This window comes from Anabrus simplex, chromosome 10, assembly GCF_040414725.1.
Source record: "Anabrus simplex isolate iqAnaSimp1 chromosome 10, ASM4041472v1, whole genome shotgun sequence".
In the NCBI taxonomy this organism is placed as follows: domain Eukaryota; kingdom Metazoa; phylum Arthropoda; class Insecta; order Orthoptera; family Tettigoniidae; genus Anabrus; species Anabrus simplex.
Genome location: NC_090274.1, coordinates 19,232,641 through 19,252,674, shown reverse-complemented (window position 1 = coordinate 19,252,674; position 20,034 = coordinate 19,232,641). Strand labels below are relative to the sequence as shown.

The window sequence follows — 20,034 nt, the reverse complement described above, 5'->3', positions numbered from 1 at the left end:
GATTATGTTGAAGACGTTATTATCTCGTTACGGTCAAGCGAGAGTGAAATCCCAATAGACGACGACAGTGCCGATAGTAACTCAGAAATTGTTGGTGTATTTCCTTTGTAGGATTTTTCCTTCCTTACGAGAAATTGAATCTATTAGCAACGCGAACTCTTCTAGATTGTTAGTAGAAATTTCATTTTCACGTGTTTTATCTGTTCGAGTAATGATCTATTTGTATTTATAGTCTTTTCCTGTAGGTGCTATTTATCAGGATGCGAAATCGCAGTGGGGGAAGGGAGGATTTCCCCCCAACCGATGATTTTATCGCAAAGGTCCCCCCCCCACTAAAATTGACCAGGGGGGATTCATTATAAAATGAGGAAAATGTAACACATATATTACTGAAATAAGTGTTTTTTTTATTGTGCCTATTTTCATAAAAACAACAATAATACACTAAGATAGAAATAATAGGATGACTGCCAGACCTTGAGCAAGAAAACAACGCAGCGGCGGCAACTCTGCACATACAGCCTATTTTTCATGTTTCACTCTGGCAAGTGCATCTGACACCCCGGAATAATTTTCCAATGAACATCATTCCTATTATAACAACGAAATTAAAACATAAATATTTTAAATTTACATTTTTCATGGGGAGCGCGTAATTTGCTTACAAGGGAATTATATACCCCTCCCCGGCTGGGTCCTGCTTGAAATAAACACTAGTAGATAAGCCCTATGATCCTTCTCCCCCCCCCCCCAACCACCATTTTTACGGATTTCGCACCCTGCTATTTGTTATTGTTAATCTTATGTGAGTTACGCATGTTGCTACAAATAATAATTGATTATGGACTTATATTAGAGTATAATTATGCATTTCCGTTCGTGTTGTGTGTCGTGATCAGCTGTTTGTACTCGGAACAATTTGGCACCAATATCTGACTTCCGGTTAACTGTCAAGTCGAAACTAATAGAAAAGAAACTATAGTTTCATTTCCAGCTTCGCTCCTCGCTGAATAACCTAACCTTCCTTAATCACTTGTATATCGTCAAAATAATACTATCCTAACTAGGTTACACGAAGATATTCTTTATTTCGTACCTTTAGCAATTCCTTGAGATTGTTGTATAAAAGCTTCGAACACCTCAGACATAATAACTGAAATTGCTTGTTTTGATATCCTAGACAAATATATAAGTGAAATGTCCGAATCACCAGTAGCTAGGAGTCTTAAAGGTATACCTAGCCTGTCATTAGTGGAGCTGGCTTCCCGATAAACTATATCATTTTTTTGCAATTTCAGGCCCACTTACTGTCAACAAGAACTGAAAGCTATGTGAGGGTATCTGAATAACATTTTAAAAGCCTGCTACATCATGAATTAAAAGTTCTGACATAAGTGTCCTCTCCAGACTTAATTCTAAACGCCTTCCCAATATTACGTAATGTTGAAGAAGTTTGTTAACAAAAGTTTATTAACTATGTTGAGAAATGTTTTAATTATCATTGTTTTATTAACATTGTTTATTAACTTTCGTGTGGACTAGGCATTTTTTTAGAATTTGCTTTACGTCGCACCGACACAGATAGGTATTATGGCGACGATGCGAAAGGAAAGGCCTAGGAGTGGGAAGGAAGCGGCCGTGGCCTTAATTATAGGTACAGCCCCAGCATTTGCCTGGTGTGAACCTGGGAAACCACGGAAGTCATTAGTCGAGCAGCTCGTATCATTACTAGCAGGTCTTCCCAGCCGAAAGAAGTTGGACTTCCTCTTAAAACAATTATTACCACTACCACCATCACTCCCAGTTGAAAGACTGCAACATTTTTGTACCACTACTCTTTTGTCGGAAATCAATTAGAACACATTGCTGCTTTCCTTTGGATCAACGTATGAGGCATAACAGATCGTAATTTGTATTTTGCACAATTTGATTGTTAACAGTTCTTCCATACAGCGTATTTGTTATACAAGCTGGCTATACTAAGCCCCTTTCGCGTGATTTCTTACGCTACTTACTGGGTTTCTGCGCGCGTATCTCGGCCTCTCGTACTTCCTGATGACCAACGCAGACGTCGGTGTCCGGAGTCTCAGGAAAAAGCGCGCACTCCAGGTACTCCGGTAGTGTGAGCCCAAACACCTCGAGGAAGAAGCCACAGCGCCTCTTGGTTTCTGGAATCAAGTAGCCTGTGTTACAAACATACTGAAAGAAATGAGAAACTACTTTATAATCCTCAAACATTCATAACATACACTTGGATAGCACAGTCAGAGCTCAATTGCCTGATGCACATTTTTTGGAAATTTTATTATTGATGTTTTCACGGCCGGTATTTTAGACATGGTATGGGCTTATGCCGTGTCAAAAAACAAGGTGAAACTCTTTACGTTTCACAGAGAACTTTGCTCCGCGTCTTCAGAAGAAAATCTCGACTGTCCACGAGGAAGACTTCTACAATAATGAGGGGTTGAATTTAAGAATGCTTTACCATTGGAGCTGTAGTGGTACACTCATTCGTCACCAGGTGGCTCACTGTATGCTGGCACAGCGCTCCAAGCGAGAGCTGACGACAACATTAACCTATACTCACGGCCGACTGGATACCTCGCTGAGCTCCAGCTAGCTAGAGCGACGCATCAAGTGGGCCGTGTTCCAATTAAGATGTTCTATCACACCGTGTGTGCGTGAGAATTAACATAAAGCTCATCAGACGAATCAGGAACGAATGTGGTACATGAAATAAAATAAATAGAAACTAATAAAATAAAATACAACGAAAGACACCAGGATGGAATAGAACAGAGCTGAAGAATGGAAAGAAAGTGTGTGGAAAAACAGGAGGATGATAATGATGTGAGACGGTGTGGTAAGGCGGGGGGGGGGGGATAACGCATGTTATGAAAGTATGACTAACACATAACACATAGCTTGGAATGAACCATCTGGTGATGACGAACGTACGAATTAGGAAAACACCGAAACGAAATAACAATATAGAAAGGACAGAGAAGAGAACTATCTACGTAAATCCTTAATGACTGACAACCACGTATTACTTAACTGATAGCCACTGCCTCTGTTGAAATTATTAGGATTGACTGAGTTTGTATAAAATGAATATGGAGGAAAAAATCATCTCAGGAAATATATTGTCATTCTGAAAAAATATCTCACACTTTTCGGAAAAGACGATATAAATTTTATGGACACATTATCAGAATGCACAGTAACAGACTAACTAAAAGAATTATCAACCTGACCCTTTCATCTAAAACCAAGAAGAGCTGGCTTCGTGAAATTGAAACAGATTTCCAAGAAATCAACATCTCGGAAGACATTGTACAGGACAGATGTAAATTCAGAACCAAAATCGACAATCCCCAGTTTGAAGACAAACGCAACACCAGAGCCACTATAACTTGGACAGAAGAACAAAGGAAGAAGCTCAGCGAGAGGTTGAAGAGATTTTGGGAGGAGAAGAAGGTCAACACATCAGTTAAGCAAGTTCAACCGTGCTCCTGAGTAGGGCATAACGATGTAAAATAATAATAACTAGCAGTTTCCCGCTGGCTTCGTCCGAGATGTACAAAGTATGGTGTTGTTCGTTACTATCCTCACAGATGCATTTGCAAAGTTTCAAGTTAATGAAATAAAGCACATGATCTGCTGTGGTAATAGAATGTAATATTATGTCAACAAAACACTTGAAAGTACACCACACAATATAAATTGAATTAAATGTTCCTTGGAACAACACTACGCGCCGAACTGTTAAAAAGTCCTTCAAAGATCTTCGTCATGGAGACAAATGTACTCATAACTTTTCTCAGAATCTACCAATTTAAGAAAGCGCTTGATCCACTGAGTGTTTTTAGACCAAAATGAACTGCGTACCTCAATTAGAACGAAATATATGCTTGCTTCAATGAGAAAATATGTTGAAGAAATGAGACGTCAAATTGAACGTGCACTCATAACATCCCTCAAAATCAACTAATGTGAATAGTTAAGAGTTTAAATGAAAGAGCTTGATCCACTGAGTGTTCTTAGGCCAAAACGAACTCTGTACCTCAATTAGAACCAAAGATATAATTGCTTCAAAGAGACAAAAAATTGAAAGAATAAAATAATTTGAGGAAGGCGGAAGTTAAGTGATTTATAGTGCCTGATGACAAATCTGTGCATGAATACCTTTCAGTTAAAAAAAAAGAATGAAGGAAATTGACCGGATAGAATGGCCGGAATGACTGACTTTAGTTTTCATCATTTTTTTAAATATATAGATAAACAAACCACTTCACTTTAGCAGACGATCCTGTCATACTAGCAAAAACCTCAGAAGAAGGAAGGATAAAATTAGAAATCCTTGAAATGTATGTGGCGAAAATAGGATTACAAGTTTCCTGTGAAACAACAGAGTGAATCACTAGCATTAACAATGGACCCGCAGAAATTAAAATATAAAAAAAGTGTGAAAAGAGTCAACAAATTCAAATACTTAGGTAAAGTAATGACAGTAACAGAGGTGGTGAAGGAGAGCATGAAGGCACGAATCCACAAAAATTGAAAAAGCTTACCAACAGAATGTTTGTTTTTACGAATTTGCTTTAAGACAGACAAGTGTTTTGGTAGCGGCGGGATAGGAAAAGGGTAGGAGCGGGAAGGTAGCGACCATAACCTTAATCAATTTGGATGGTGGGAAAATGGGAAACTACCAAAACCCATCTTCAGGGGTGCCGACACTGCGGTTCGAACCCACAATCTCCCGAATGCAAATTACCAGCTACGTAACCCAGACCACACAGCCGTTCCCTTGGCAGTGTTTTAATACCTTCACAGGTAGAAAGTAAGCAAAGCAGAAAAGAGAACCAGAAGGAAAATTACGGGACCTATTTGGGAGAATGGCGTACACAAATCGAGACCAGGGCCCTATTTCATAAAACTCGACAGGTGTGACAATTTCGACAATTATGTCAGATCTGACAAATTTGTAAATATGCCATTGCAGTTTTCTATTTCATAAATGTTACAAGTTTCCCTTATTTGACCCAGGCAAAATATATTAACTTGTCAAACTTAAAAGAATTTGTTCCATAAACGCGACAGCTGTATGTCAGACAGTGACGGTGAAAAGCCTGGGGGTGGGGGCCATGGCTTGTGAGGGGCCATGACTGTTTCTTAATTCAATAGCTGAAGAGTGATTTTACATATTGATAAAGCTACAGCACACAACTCAGTATTATTTGTGTTACAGAGGGTCATTCCAAACTTAGGCCGTTGTAGTGCAGAGCTTCTTTCGTCAATAGGAGTACGGTAGTAATTTCTGAAAGATGTGGCTTTCCCAACCTGTTCTAATAATAACCATCCTATCCCTTGCTGTCACTCACAACAATCAACACGGCTTTTGAATTACTTAGCCAGATCTGAGAACTCAGTAGTCAGCGAAGATGCGATAACAATGGCATCCTCATTGTCTAACACTAAATACTGAAGTTTCCAGCCTGTTTATAACTCTCTGCTGTCAGTGTAGCTAAGGGTATGTGGGAAACTGGGAGTGAGATTTGTAGATCCTAATGGGTGGGTAGGAGTAGGAGGTAGGGATCTGCGCTCAGATGGCCTTCACTTAAATCGCAGTGGTACATATAAGTTAGGAAATTTGTTTAGAAGGGTTATAGGGGCGTACATTCAGGGAAACGGGGTGACCTAGGGAGCGGTGATAAGGGAACAGAGAAGTGGAAATAAAGGAGGGATGACATAAAAATGTTAGTGCTGAACTGTAGAAGTATTGTAAAGAAAGGAATAGAACTAAGTAATTTAATAGATATATACTTACCAAACGTTTTACGAAACAGACAGTTGTAAAATTGTCGTACAAATCTTAAAAAATGTCATAACTTGTAAGCTTTTATGAAACAAGAAATTGTCAATATGTAAACCTGTCTGACAATTTCCTGTCACCTGTAAAATTGTATCTCTTGCGAAATAGATTTACACAAAAATTAGACAAAATAGGTCACGCTTTCAGAAAAAGAAGATTAATATTATTTGGTCACCTGTACAGAACGGGCAAAGACAGATTAACAAAACGCATTTCTGAACACTGTGCAAATAAAAAACAAAACTAGCATTTGTTATAGAAGCAGATTTGGAACTATTGAATATTAAAACAAGAACACATTGCAAATAGGAAATAATTTAGGAGTCCGCCTCTGTGGTGTAGTGGTTAGTGTGATTAGCTGCCACCCCCAGAAGCCCGGGTTCGATTACCGGCTCTGCTACGAAATTTGAAAAGTAACACGAGGGCTGGAATAGGGTCCAATCTGACTCCGGAGATCAACTGATTAGAGGGGGTTTCGACTCCATCCTCCGCCATCCTCGAAGTGGTTTTCCGTGGTTTTCCACTTCTCCTCCAGGCAACTTAAGGCTACATCCGCTTCCTTCCCTCTTCCTTGTCTATCCCTCCGCTCTTCCCATCCCCCCACAAAGCCCCGGTTTAACAATAGCATGAACGGCCGACTGGGAGAGGTAATGGTCCTCCTACCCCAGTTGTATCCCCTACGCAAAATCTCACGCTCCAGGACACTGCCCTTGAGGCGGTAGAGGTGGGATCCCTCGCTGAGTCCGAGGGAGAAACTAACCCTGGAGGGTAAACGGATTAAGGAAGAAAGAAAGAAAGAAAGAAAGAAAATTTCGGTAAGCAGTATTTGATGATAAATTTTCAGAGAATGCAAAGAAGTTAGGCAATAAATGGACGGAAGAAAGAAAACAACACCGAGAAAGGATGAAGACATTTTGGGAAGAATAAGAATAAGAAGAAGAAGAAGAAGAAGAAGAAGAAACTGTATTATGTGGTCCTAAGATGGCCTAATCGAATGAATAATAATAATAATAATAATAATAATAATAATAATAATAATAATAATAATAATAATAATAATAATAATAATAATAATAATAATAATAGCAATAATTACGGTACTATGGTTGTAAAATGTAATACTCACCCTGACAGAGACTCTGACATGGCCTTACGAGCTGCCCAGCTGGACCGCACTTGGGCACGAACACTGAACATAGGAAGAGCGCTGCCAGCTCATAACAACGAACATCTACAACAGCGTCGTAGACTTCCAGTTCCTGGAACAACGGGATACAGTATTGGTACAATCAGGTGATAGCCACGTGGATTGAGCGGGATGGGAACTGCTCAGATGGGAACAGGTTACTTCGCAGTATAGCAGAGGAGGGCAAGTTACTGGAGGTGCTTAGGCCCTGTTAACCGGCCGACCCACAACGCTTACAATGGCAGATGCATTTTTTAAAATTTATTCAATACAGTAAGCAGACAGTGATTGTGAAAGAAAGCGGAACATTTGAACAATAGTATGTTATAATGTTTGGTGAATCTGTGCAGTTAATTTGTAATGAATTAGAAGTTCTGAAAACTACGGTAGATGATTGGCGGCGCAATTGAGAATCTCAGCAGGATTATTGTTTCTACTAGGCGCACTTTAAAGAAGCCAACAAATTAACTTTTTAAGGATGCAAGAAGGAAATTTTTAGATTAAATGTTTTACTTTTCTTTTGACAGCACTAGCATGTTTGTCAGGAGCGCATTACCTGCTGGGCGTCCCGCTGTGTGAAGTGTCCCATGTAGTTCGGGAACATGGTGAAGTTGTATGGCACTCTGTGGTAGTGGCAGAAGCTCACGATGACGGGTAAACAGATACCTGAAACACGTCAACAATCAACATTCTACAGCTGGCAACTTTCTATGTCCCCACTATCAGAACGTTAGAGAGGTGGTGGTAAAGAATTTGTGATCACTACAGTGCGTGCCGAAGGCAGTGGTTCAATTCCAAACCTCTCCGCAGTGGTCATATTGAGTGAGGCTAAGGCCACACAGAACACAGGTTTAAGCAAATACAGTATGGACAATATACGACACTTCCGGATTTAACCTAGTTAAAATGGAAGACAATTCGCAAGTGGCGCTCCTAGTGGCGTGACCTGCAAATTCGCACTAAATTCAAATATACAGTAAATGGAAATTCATATACGGAAATTGACCAATAAATTACGTCTAGAAACAAAGTGTTATGAACATATTAAGTTCAAAGTTGCTAAAGCAATTCTGGCTAAATGAAAGAATTATTTAACAGTTTATTATTTAAAGACTAAAATTACACATATAATCAACATGTGAAATGCACTGCTGTGAAAGGCTTTGGGCTTTCATTTATGTATTACATTTTTGCTTTAGCATTCTTGCCTGAACTTTTACGGTTAGATTTATCTTTTTCCTCTTAAAAAAACACCGTAGCATCACATCTAGACACCTGTCAATAAGCAGATCGGCTCATTCTTGTCTTTTTCTCTTGGAAGAACTACCCCTTTTGGAAGGGGCGGTAGCGTTTGATGTTTCATTTTTGGGGAGATTCTTTGTTGGTACAGATCACGGATTTAATCTGAGGAGAGGGATAAAAGAAAGAAAAGCATGAAAATGCTATCGACAATTATGTCTTGAGGAATATTTACGTATAATTAGAGTCAAATTATAACATACCCTTGGATATATAGTCGGGGATTTCTAAAGTTGCTGGCCTGGAAATGATCTGAACACATCTTATAATTCTTATTCAAGCGTAACGTCCCATCTTTCTTGTACACCTCATCCAAATCAGTTCTCTGATATTTCAAAAACAACAGATTACACCTACAACAACACATCGGTATTGAAAGTTAACTGCTGCACAATACAATAAAACAAGCTTATTATATTTTAAGCCAGTTAAAATATGGGTCGCGCAGGTCAGAAGTTTAGGAAGTACTATAAAAATCTATTTGCCACTGGAAGAATATATATGCAAGCACAATATTTACTCACATTTGCTTGTCACGAGAGAAACGGAAGAAACACCGCGAATCCTTCTGCATTTCATAGTTATTGCAGCCAAACACAGCACATATCTTTCCACTCATGTTGAGAGGAGTAATAAAGGAATGGCACACGCTAATATTTACTTATGTTAACTTACTGCAAACGCATAAATAACACCACAAACTTCACAAACAAATAAACTTGCTCTTATGACGCTGGTACGCAGCGTTGAGCTTGCGCTGGTACGTTGGCCAGGCAGAAAGCAGTATTGCAAGGCCACACAGAACACAGGTTTAAACTTGGAGCAGTATCACAGTCTAATATATACAGCCGCGAAGCTCTGATGATATTTTTCATCCGAGGCGACTACAGTGCTTCAAGCGGCGAGGTAGAGGCAACTTGCTAGCAGACAACAGGGAACGAATTACCACTACAGTCTAAAATGGTCATAACTTCTGAACCATTCATGCAAATAATGTCCTGACAAGGTTATTTTAATCCTTATAAAATAGTGGAGGAGGTCAAACAATTTATTTCGATGAGGAGTTCGAGGATAATATCGAAATATTTATTTCATATTAAGGAGTTACTTTTTACCGCGGACTGTAACATAAAATCGCTTCTGGACGGCAACCGGTTCGAAACAGGTATATACCATCGCGGACTTTTTTTGTAGAGGTTTCTACAACTATTTCGACAGCGTTGAGCTTGCGCTGGTACGTTGGCCAGGCAGAAAGCAGTATTGCAAGAGCAATTTGTACAGACAACATGCTGCCAATGGTATCACGATTTAAGAGATTGTTATTGTCAAGTGAGGCAGTTATTTGTGGAACTACAGGAAATGACAGCAAAGTTGGCTTACGGGTGAATGATAAACAGACACATTACATGGTTGTACAGAAACCGAGTCATGAGGAGGTTGACAGATTGCCTTTAAATATGTATTTAAAAGAGCAGAGGAGTTTAAATTCCTTGGTGTATTAATCGATGATCTAAACCGAAGGCAACAGGAACACCAAGCTAGAGTTAAGAATGCAAATAAGACATTTTACTCTATGAGCCCTATATTAGGCTCCAAGTTTTTAACAAGGAATTCAAAAATTATTATCTACAATACAATCATTTGACCAGTACTTCTGTATGGTTCTGAGACATGGAGTATAACCAAGAAAGAGCAAGGGCATTTGCAAGTCTTTGAGAATAAAGTTTATAGAAAAATATTTGGTCTATGGTTTGATCCTATCTCCTAAAGCTGGCAGAAAAGATCTAATTATGAGATTTACTGCTTCTCTCAACAACACACTATACTGGGTGTGATAGAATCCAAACCGACTGTGCTGGGCTGGACATGTATTGAGGACGCAGGATAACAGAGCACCAGTAATGGGAAAAGACCTTCAGGAAGACCCCGAAGCACGTGGAAGAAGGAGATCAAAAATGTATGCCGGACTCTCCAAAGTGACAACTGGGAAGAGCGGGCTCAAGATCGAATAGGAGGGAAGGGGATTGTGAGATCGGCACGGGTACTTCACGTCCCTCAGAGGAATACGGAGTGAGTGTGTAAGTGAGGGTTCTCTAGTGTGGATTGATCTGACTGACAGACAGTCAGAGGCAGTGGACTCGTGAAATGAATTTACGACGGGAAGAACTCGGCGAGTTTAATAACTTGTATAAATAATTATGCAACTGCAGCGAACGATGTTTTGAATATTTGCGAATGTCTGTAGAGACATTTGATAAACTGAAACACAAGTTGCAGAGAATGGAACTAAATAACAGAAAAAGCATCACGGCAAAGGAGAGGCTTTGTTGTTACCTTGGGATGAGTAAAATACTAACACTAGTACTATTGTGTTTGAAATAGCATTTTATTGATTGACTGAAAGAAGCATAGTTTCATATACAGGTAGAAAATACATCATCAATGTCTGTTGTCCTAAATATCATTCAAAACCTGAGTCAGATAACGTTCATGTCTTTAAAATATTTAAAATATATTCCCCTGTTCCAAAAGACATGGTGAGCTCGGGACAAAACGCTTACAGTTGAGTATGAAAATGAAAATGAATGAAAATCCACAGCCTGTTTCCAGTCATTCGACCGGGTCAGGAATGGAATGAATGCCGCCCACTCCATGCATCTAGCGGCGAGGATAGGAATTGTGCTGCCTGCCGATGCCTGTCGCGCTCCCTTGGGGCAATGATTAATGATTAATGACTGACAGATGAAATGAAAATGGAGAGTGTTGCCGGAATGAAATATGACAGGGAAAACCGGGATACCCCGAGAAAAACCTTTTCCAACCTCCGCTTTGTCCAGCACAAATCTCACATGGAGTGACCGGTATTTGAACCACGAAACCCACAGCTGAGTAGCAAAAAACAAAGTGATCAGACATGAAGCCAGCGTGTGAGCAGTAGAGCCAGTTCTGCTCTCTGTCTGGCCATGCCCACAATTAACCGCTGGCTTGATTCTACGCGCTCAACTGCCCAGGAGCGCTTGTTAATGCTTGCTACTTCAAAACGCTTTGTGTGTGGCCTTACCCTGAGAGTATACGTCGGATGGAGATGTTAAGCTTACTCGCGTAGTGGTTTTCAGCTCTAAGGCAAGGAGATGGCGCGCACAAATAAATGGTGATCACAAACGGTCTAGGTTTCGTGAATGAATTGTCCAAGTATGGATGAAATGGACACTGCAAAGGATATCAAAAGATCATGATTATTTTAGTTGATGCAGGTGTAATGGACTAGTGTAACTTGGAAACAATTCTCTAACCCATGGGTAAATAAAGGAAATATCGTGCTCTATTATTATTATTATTATTATTATTATTATTATTATTATTATTATTATTATTGTTATTATTATTATTATTATTATTATTATTATTATTATTATTATTATTATTATTATTATTATTTACGTAGTTATGTATGGACTTTATTGGCTATGTAAATATGGACTAGTTGACAATTTTTATAAAATGTTTTAAATTATCAGTGTAAAATCGCACCAACATTATTAGTTTTTCTCGCAAACATTTTAAAACGAGTTTCAATTGTGTAAATTGCCATTTAAGAACTCACAACAATTTCATATATTTTATAATACTCACATTTCTCTATGTAACATTTTGACTAAAGCAATCTGGATCCTGATCTTTATCTTCTAAGCATGAGAATACGGTTGATGATGCTCATATAATGGGCGAAACATGTCTCGTCAAATTAGTATAACAAGATGTAAATCAACTTTTGTAACATGAAATTCATAACATGTCACGTAATTAATAGTATATAATTTATTATTACCTGTAAATATGATGTATAAATCCATTGTAATGTAGTGCAACACACAGTAATAGTCCAGAACAATGCATCTTGTCACTAAAGTTGTATAGAAAATTCCATTCATTGTAAATAGGCTATTGGAGATTCTAGAAATTACGAGAAAACATGTTGTGTCATACTCTTCTAGAAGCCTGACCAGGCGATGTATATAAAGAGGCAGTCTTTGGAGTTGGAGTTGAGTTGTTAGCTAGACTTGCTAGTGAAAGTCGTTAGTCAAGTGTTGAACTCATGTTGTGATGATGATGATGATGATGATGATGATGATGATGATGATGATGATGATGATGATGATGATGATGCTTGCTGTTTAAAGGGGCCTAACATCGAGCTCATCGGCCCCTAATGGTATGAAATGAGACGAAATGGAATGACAAATTAAAAGTCCAAAATTCTCCACTGACCAGAATTCATGTACAGGCAACGCAAACCTATGTGTTCATCACATGAGAGTACTAACCACAGAGACTTGCACTATCCCATGGTGTTCCTCATATAGTGGGTACTAATCATAGGCAAGGCAGAACCATGGTAGCTATCATCCCATGGTACTGCTCATATGGTGGTACTAATCACAGGTTCTGCACGGTGCTCCTGTTTGTACCTATTTGGTACATAACATAGTGGTACTACGCGCAAGTAACAGCGACCATGATGCTCTCCGCGTGGTGATACTAATCACAAGTAGTTTCATGGTTGCAAGACAATCATCCCTTGGTCGCAGGCAGGGGATACCGTGGGTGTATTCTTCGTCTGCGTCCCCCACCCACAGGGGGTTGTGTGTTTGGCCCGCGAGAGTTATTTTATATCCCTCAAGTCCGTCGGCAAGCCGGTTAGGACCCCCCTATCCGCCACCTGGGACGCGCCACGTGAGAGTATCACCTCTCCCCCTGCTACGCCAGCGTAGTAGGTTCGTGGCTCATGTTGTGATTCTGTTGTGTTGGTAGTCGGTGGACATGGTACTGTAGCAGTCAAATGTTTATCAAGATGGCGGTTCATTACCGTGTGTGTATGATGTGTATATAATTTGTAAATACAACAGTGTACTCAATTGACAGTATCTCGTGTGTGTGTCTTTGTGGTTACAACATAGTTTCCGATGCTCTTACTCTGAGGCAGAGAGTCTTCGATAAATAACAAGCGTTCAAATTCGCTGTATAAAGGCACCACAAATATCCCCTTATGTCATTAGCAACAAGAGATACATGAAAGAACGTGAAATATGTGTAATAAACATGGAAGAAGCGATACCAAGCGGACTGTTTTATATGTAACTCGGTGCCGTGTCTCCTTCTCTCTGAGATCAGAGATTATTACTCCGCCGCAAGAGACTCTTTTATCCTTAATGAGCGCTCAGCTCAACATTTCATTTTAATCTGTCTCCAACTCGGAACTCTCATAAGATCTTTTGCCGCTCTCAGATGAAATCAAAGTTCTGTTTTCAACTTCATTTATTTCCCTCCTGTTGGAAGCCAAAGTACAACTACACTGCTAATCAGCGTTCGTTTTGTAAACATCTGTACAGCATTTGAACTCCTGGTGGACGCGCCATCATTCGTAGAGGACGGAGCAGACTTTATTGGTTTGTGGCACTTACTACTCTATTTGTATCAGTGAGAAAATGTCGAGAATAGAACGTAGATAGTTTTGATTAGCATGTTTTTAAAGAATCTTTATATGAAAGGTGTATGTTTTCACGCCTCAAAAAAATTACCAATGCAGGGGCATAACGAATGTAAAAAAAGGAAGCGGCCATGGCCTTGATTAAGGTACAGACAGTGGCAGCTGGTGCAGAGAACTGCAAAAAATATTTAGAAATATATGCAGTTTTCGAGTGGCTTGCCACTGAGTTTTCCATACTGAACAAATATGCAAACAACCCCACCACATACACACATTCCTCACACAAAACTAATTAAACACACAATTACACCTGCAATGACAAAACATTCATAAACTCAGAAACAATTGGTGCGAGCGCGCAAAAATAGAACTTCTCAATGTTATAAATATATTTTGAAGTAAAACCAGCAACGACCCCCTGCGGGTGGGGGACGCACATGTAGAATACACCCGCGGTATCCTCTGCCTGTCGTAAGAGGCGACTACAAGGGGCGACCAAGTGATGATTGAATTAACACCATGGGTTGTGTGTACTTGCGAGTAGTATCACTAACATGGTACGAAATATGTTTGTGATTCGTTGCAGTAAGAAGCCTGGCCGGGTGGATTCCAGTGCCCGTGCGTTGTACCCATGTGGGCAACACCGCGGGTCTGGGCGTAGCCTGTGAGTTGTACCACTATATGAGCGACACCGTGGGTCTGCGTTGCCTGTGATTAGTACTCACTATGTGAGGAACACCACGGAGCCCGTGGGACCGGCACCCGTGACTAGTACACCTAGGTGAGGAAACTCATCGGTTTGCGTTGGCTGTAAGTGGCGACATTGTGTGCGAAACACCATAGGTCTGCGTTACCTGTACGAAGTACAATACTTGTGAGTAGTACCATCTTTTGTGGAACACCGTGAGTCTTCGCTACTTCTGATTAATACCCCAACATGACACATACCATGGTTCTATTTTACTCGAGACATGTACCATTCTGTGGGGCCTTAGACGTGGATTTTGCACCCCCTTTAGACACGAAGCATCATTGTGCTTTATAAGTGGTTCCTTGGTCGGTAATAACGTTATTTTCGTTCTCTATTGAATCCGATCCACTGGTTTTTGTTTTTGTTTGTTTGTTTTGTGTTTTGTTGGGTTCCTGTCCATCCATTCATTCTTCATGACATTTTTTATTTTTATTTTGGTCAGTGGATGCCTTTGTAATTTTTGTTCTTTCATTTCGTACCATTAGGGGCCGATGACCTTCGATGTTAGGCCCCTTAAAACAACAAGCATCATCATCATAACCAGCAACGTCCTAATGTAGAATTACATGTTATGTTGTTATAGTGAAATTTATAAACTAGACATTTTGTAATTAATGGAAAGCACAACATCATGTCCGTATTTTGACAACGGAGAAAGTACAATTTACAAATGTGGTTATGGAATAGGCAGGTTGGGAGTATTAAAAGACCTGGCGGGAACAGCTGATGGCTTTCTCTGCAGTATTTTGTTTTCGCGTTTGCTTTGAGCGATCCTCTGTTAAATTCTACCGCTGAGTCAAGAGGGTGTCATCTGCCACGTTCTCATTTCGGTGGAAATGCAAGTGTGACAAGCGCTGCCTCTCTGTGATCCAACGGATAGCTGTGAAGTGCTGTCTTGGCTGTTGTTTCTACAGCACATCGGAAAAGCTGGGCACGCATGCGCAAAAGGCAGAGTTCCTGCTTTCTGGTAAAAAGCTTAGAAATTCTCTCTAAGGTGTGGTTTTCACAGCACCCGGCGTGTAGCGCACGACTAGTTACCTGCTTGCGAGGCGAGTTGAATGATTTCCTGTTCTTTGGCTGACGCTTTTTTCAATTCACTGTATTTGATTGTAGATAATATTATTAAAGTGAATTACTTTTCAAATAGACAGTGTGCTGCAGCACTTCAGCACATAAGGTACGGTCGCCCCTGAGTACAGACCCAGGATTTTTCTGGTGTGGAAATGGGAAACCACGGAAAACCATCTTGAGGGCTACCGACAGTGGGGTTCGAACCTACTATCTCCCGAATGCAAGCTCACAACAGCTGCACGTCCCTAACCGTACGGCCAACTCGCTCGGTGAGAGAGAGAGAGAGAGAGAGAGAGAGAGAGAGAGAGAGAGAGAGAGAGAGACAGAGAGAGAGAGCGAGCGAGCGAAAGAGAGATAAATGTGAAAGTCGGTAGGTGCAAGGCAAGGAAAATAGTGAGGAACAGTTTCCCAGACGAGTTCTTCAATAAATTCGTTAGTCAATTTGGCGGAATGTGGGCGTGCATTATTATGCAGTATCATAACTGGATGTCCAGATCGTTTGTCTTAGTTGCTGGCTGTACACAGAAGCAGTAGTTCTTTCCTTTCTTGGAGGCAATTCATGGTGAAGGATTCTGCTTATTCCACCAGATGCACTGCATACTTTTTATGCGTACCATCTTTTGCTGCCGGCCCCGTGGTGTAGGGGTAGCGTGCCTGCCTCTTACCCGGAGGCCTTGGGTTCGATTCCCGGCCAGGCCAGGGATTTTTACCTGGACCTGAAGGCTGGTTCGAGGTCCACTCAGCCTACGTGATTCGAATTGATGAGCTAACTGACAGTGAGATAGCGGCCCCGGTCTAGAAAGCCAAGAATAACGACCGAGAGAATTCGTCGTGCTGACCACACGACACCTCGTAATCTGCAGGCCTTCTGGCTGAGCAGCGGTCGCTTGGTAGGCCAAGACCCTTCAAGGGCTGTAGTGCCATGGGGTTTGGTTTGGTTTTTTATCTTTTGCTTCAACATCGAGTTATCTACAGTTTATTGAGAAATTAAGTCCGGCTCCATGGCTAAATAGTTAGCGTGCTGTCCTTTGGTCACAGGGGTCCCGGGTTCGATTCCCAGCAGGGTCGGAAATTTTAACCATAATTGGTTAATTCCGCTGGCACGGGGGCTGGGTGTATGTGTCGTCTTCATCATCATTTCATCCTCATCACGACGCGCAGGTCGCCTACGGGAATCAATTCGAAAGACCTGCACTTGGCGAGCCGAACTTGTCCTCGGACACTCCCGGCACTAAAAGCCATACACCATTTCATTTCATTTCATTTCAGAGAAATTAAGGGCAGAGAAGAGAGACATATGGAGTGAATTTTACTCCACCGATGCAATGATCTACTGGCAAGGAGGAGTTTACTTGCTTACACGCTTCGCCATACCTGGTTTTCATTATAAGTTGCGTAAAACTAAGAAGTTCCATCAACCAGACTCGGATTGTGCTTGTGAATGTTGTGGCAAGACTTGTAAACGATACCATGCTATGACTTGTGCACCTCGGCATGAATCTTGAACAACTTTTTGCAAAGATGATTAATATTATTTTATTTACTTATTTAGCTTTTTTGTTTGACTATTGCTGCAATAAAGTTTATTATCATTACTGTCTTTCGCACGGGAAGCTGCCCTTTTCTTTTGGCTTGGCCACTCTTTCCTCTTCCTGATGTTGACTTATAGAGACGATTCTTTGTCTTCAGTAACAACGTTTCCAAGGAACGATTGGTGCTGATCATAAGCTAACCTGTGACAGGCAAGCAATGATTCACACACTGAGTTTTGTTTTCCCCACTTACGAGGGCAGATCAGAAAATAAGTTGCACTTCCCAGTTATGGCCATTTATTACACCACCTATACAACAGCAACACGGCTATATCGACATACACTGTAACGTCACTTTTCCACATAGTTTCCAAGAGACTGCAAACATTTCTGCGAACGCACAACCAACTTGTCGATGCCGGATGCATAGAAATTTACTCCAGCGTTCTGCAACCACTCGGAGACAGCGGCCTTCACCTCCTCATCGGTCTGGAAACGTCGACCACCGAGCTCCCTTTTGAGCTTACCGAACAGATGAAAATCACATAGCGCTAGGTCGGGTCTGTAGGGTGGTGTTGCCAGACGTCCCACTTGAAACGCTGCAGCAGTTCTCTCGTTTGGCGGGCCTTGTGAGGTGTTGCGTTATCGTGCAACAAAATCACACCTGCGCTCAATTTCCCCCGGCGCTTCTCTTTAATCGCTTTACGCAACCGGTGCATGTTTGACAATACGACGCCGCGTTGATCGTCGTTCCTTTCGGCATGAATTCCACGTGCAGCAAACCCTCCATATCAAACAACACTGTCGCCATAACCTTACCGGCTGAACTTTGAACCTTGGCCTTCTTTCGTTGTGGTGACGAGGGGTGCACTCATTCCATTGATGTTCGCTTCGTTTCGGGGGTGAAGTGGTGGACCCACGTTTCGTCGCCTGTGACGATTTGCCGCAGAAACCCGTTGCCGTCTGCGGCATAGCGTTGCAAAAATGCCAGAGAGGATTGGAAACGTTGTCCCTTGTGCTCATCGGTGAGAAGACGTGGGACCCATCTTTGACACAGCTTACGATATCCAAGGTCCTCGTGAACAATGGCGAACACACTGCCATATGACATGTTCAGCTGCGTCGCGATTTCTCAAAGTTTAATGTACTGGTTCTGTCTAATGATCGCATTCACACTGTTGACCTTTGCAAGGGGCCTGGACGTTGCGGGCCTGCCTTCGCGATGGTTGTCCGTGATATCCGTGCGTCCGGCTTCGAACTGCTGACACCACTTCACGATACCTTGCCGGAAAATGGCCCGCTCCCCATACACAGCACTACTTTCACGATGAATGTCCGTGCGATTCTTCCTTTTGGCCCATAGGAATCGGATTGTTGCACGCAGCTCATATTTGGAGTGAACGTCCAGTTGACGTGCCATTGCATTTGGCCGCTATTCACACAATACTAGACGAGACACCACAGCGACCTGCCTAACAGACGTGTGGGCAGAGTCTGTCCCTTTCTCTGCTGTGCCCGCGTTTGCGAGAGACAGCGCGCTGCTGCGGCGCGGTAGTGCAACTAACCTTTTGATCCACCTACGTACCACATGCACCTTACTCAAATGTATGGTGTAAATGACACACTATGGTTCAGTGGTCACAATTCTTAGCTTCCGACAATTCTCGCGATGTTTGATGGAGATCCGCATGAATAAGGCTAGGGCTACACTTGCGTGATTTCAAGCTGCGTTACTGCGTGAGTTTCTCGCACAATTGGACGAGCTGCGAGGGGGGTGGTCACACTTGCATTTTGTCACGCTGGATTTCTGCGTGTTTTTCACGCAGCTGGGCGACAGGGCACGTGATTGCACGGCATGATTTTATTAGTGTGTTATATATTGTAAAGTAGCAAAGCGTGACCATTGCTCTACATATGGAAGGAATTCCATTAAATAATAACACCGTTGTGCTGAGTTGGTTGTCCGTCGTCAACGAAAATATTGGATCAGTCCTATAAGTGACGGCTCATAGATCGGATAATTTATGTTCCTATATAATAAACTATAAGACAGCCAAGAGAAATTTTTGAGTATTACAGAATGTCCGTGAACTCATCTGAAATGCTTTTCTCTTTGTTGAAAAATGCTATCAGCAAAAGAAAGACAACGTTTCCTCAACACAGCGTCCGTTACTGATAACTACACATATGACTTCATGTTTCTGTTTTTTAATTCCTGGTCCTTTGTATCGTAAAGGCACGGGTACTTTCGTACCTCCAAAATTATTAACTCACTGTCTAATTTAATTTTTCAAAGTGAAAGTACAAAATGAACGCAGATGCACCACGCGCAATATTCAAACAAGAGCACAATACCGTAGCGTCTTGATTCCGCGAGTGTTACGCACTGAACGAGAAAACACGCCAGCTAAATGGACCTCGGCCCATTCTCGAGTGGGCGACCTTGAAGACGCGTCTTGTCTCGTGTCTGGCAGCGTGAAATCACGCTGTGTGTGTCCTTAGCCCAAGCTCACTTAAACGATCTTCGTCAAAGTGAGACGGTCGCCGTCCCGTTCTGGATCATCGGATAAGTCAAATCGATTTCCTTGCCGTATTTTCAGCAATAGCATTCGTTCTGTATGCAGCACGTATTGTTGCTGCATTTGATCCTTGGTTGAACTTGAACTTTCAACTCCTCGTTTCGACTGGAAAATATTAGGAATATGTGTGTGCAGAATTAGAATAGGCCGTGTTTTCACCAACACGAAACAATAAACTAAGCAGTTACAACGGACAAATAACCCTTGGCAACGTAATGAACTTACGCACCAATCCAGTATATTTCTTTTTATC

General features: G+C 41.4%; 1 protein-coding gene across 1 annotated transcript in view; it reads right to left on the bottom strand.

Annotated features, from left to right (window-relative positions):
• The window catches only part of Corin (corin serine peptidase), a 241,111-nt gene that overhangs the window by 51,441 nt on the left and 169,636 nt on the right, over window positions 1–20,034 (bottom strand). The window contains exons 7-9 of the mRNA XM_067155129.2: window positions 7,618–7,727; window positions 7,002–7,134; window positions 2,016–2,168 (exon numbers count right to left, since the gene is read on the bottom strand). Of these exons, the coding sequence (XP_067011230.2) occupies window positions 2,016–2,168; window positions 7,002–7,134; window positions 7,618–7,727 (396 nt within the window). The remainder of the gene's footprint in view (window positions 1–2,015; window positions 2,169–7,001; window positions 7,135–7,617; window positions 7,728–20,034) is intronic.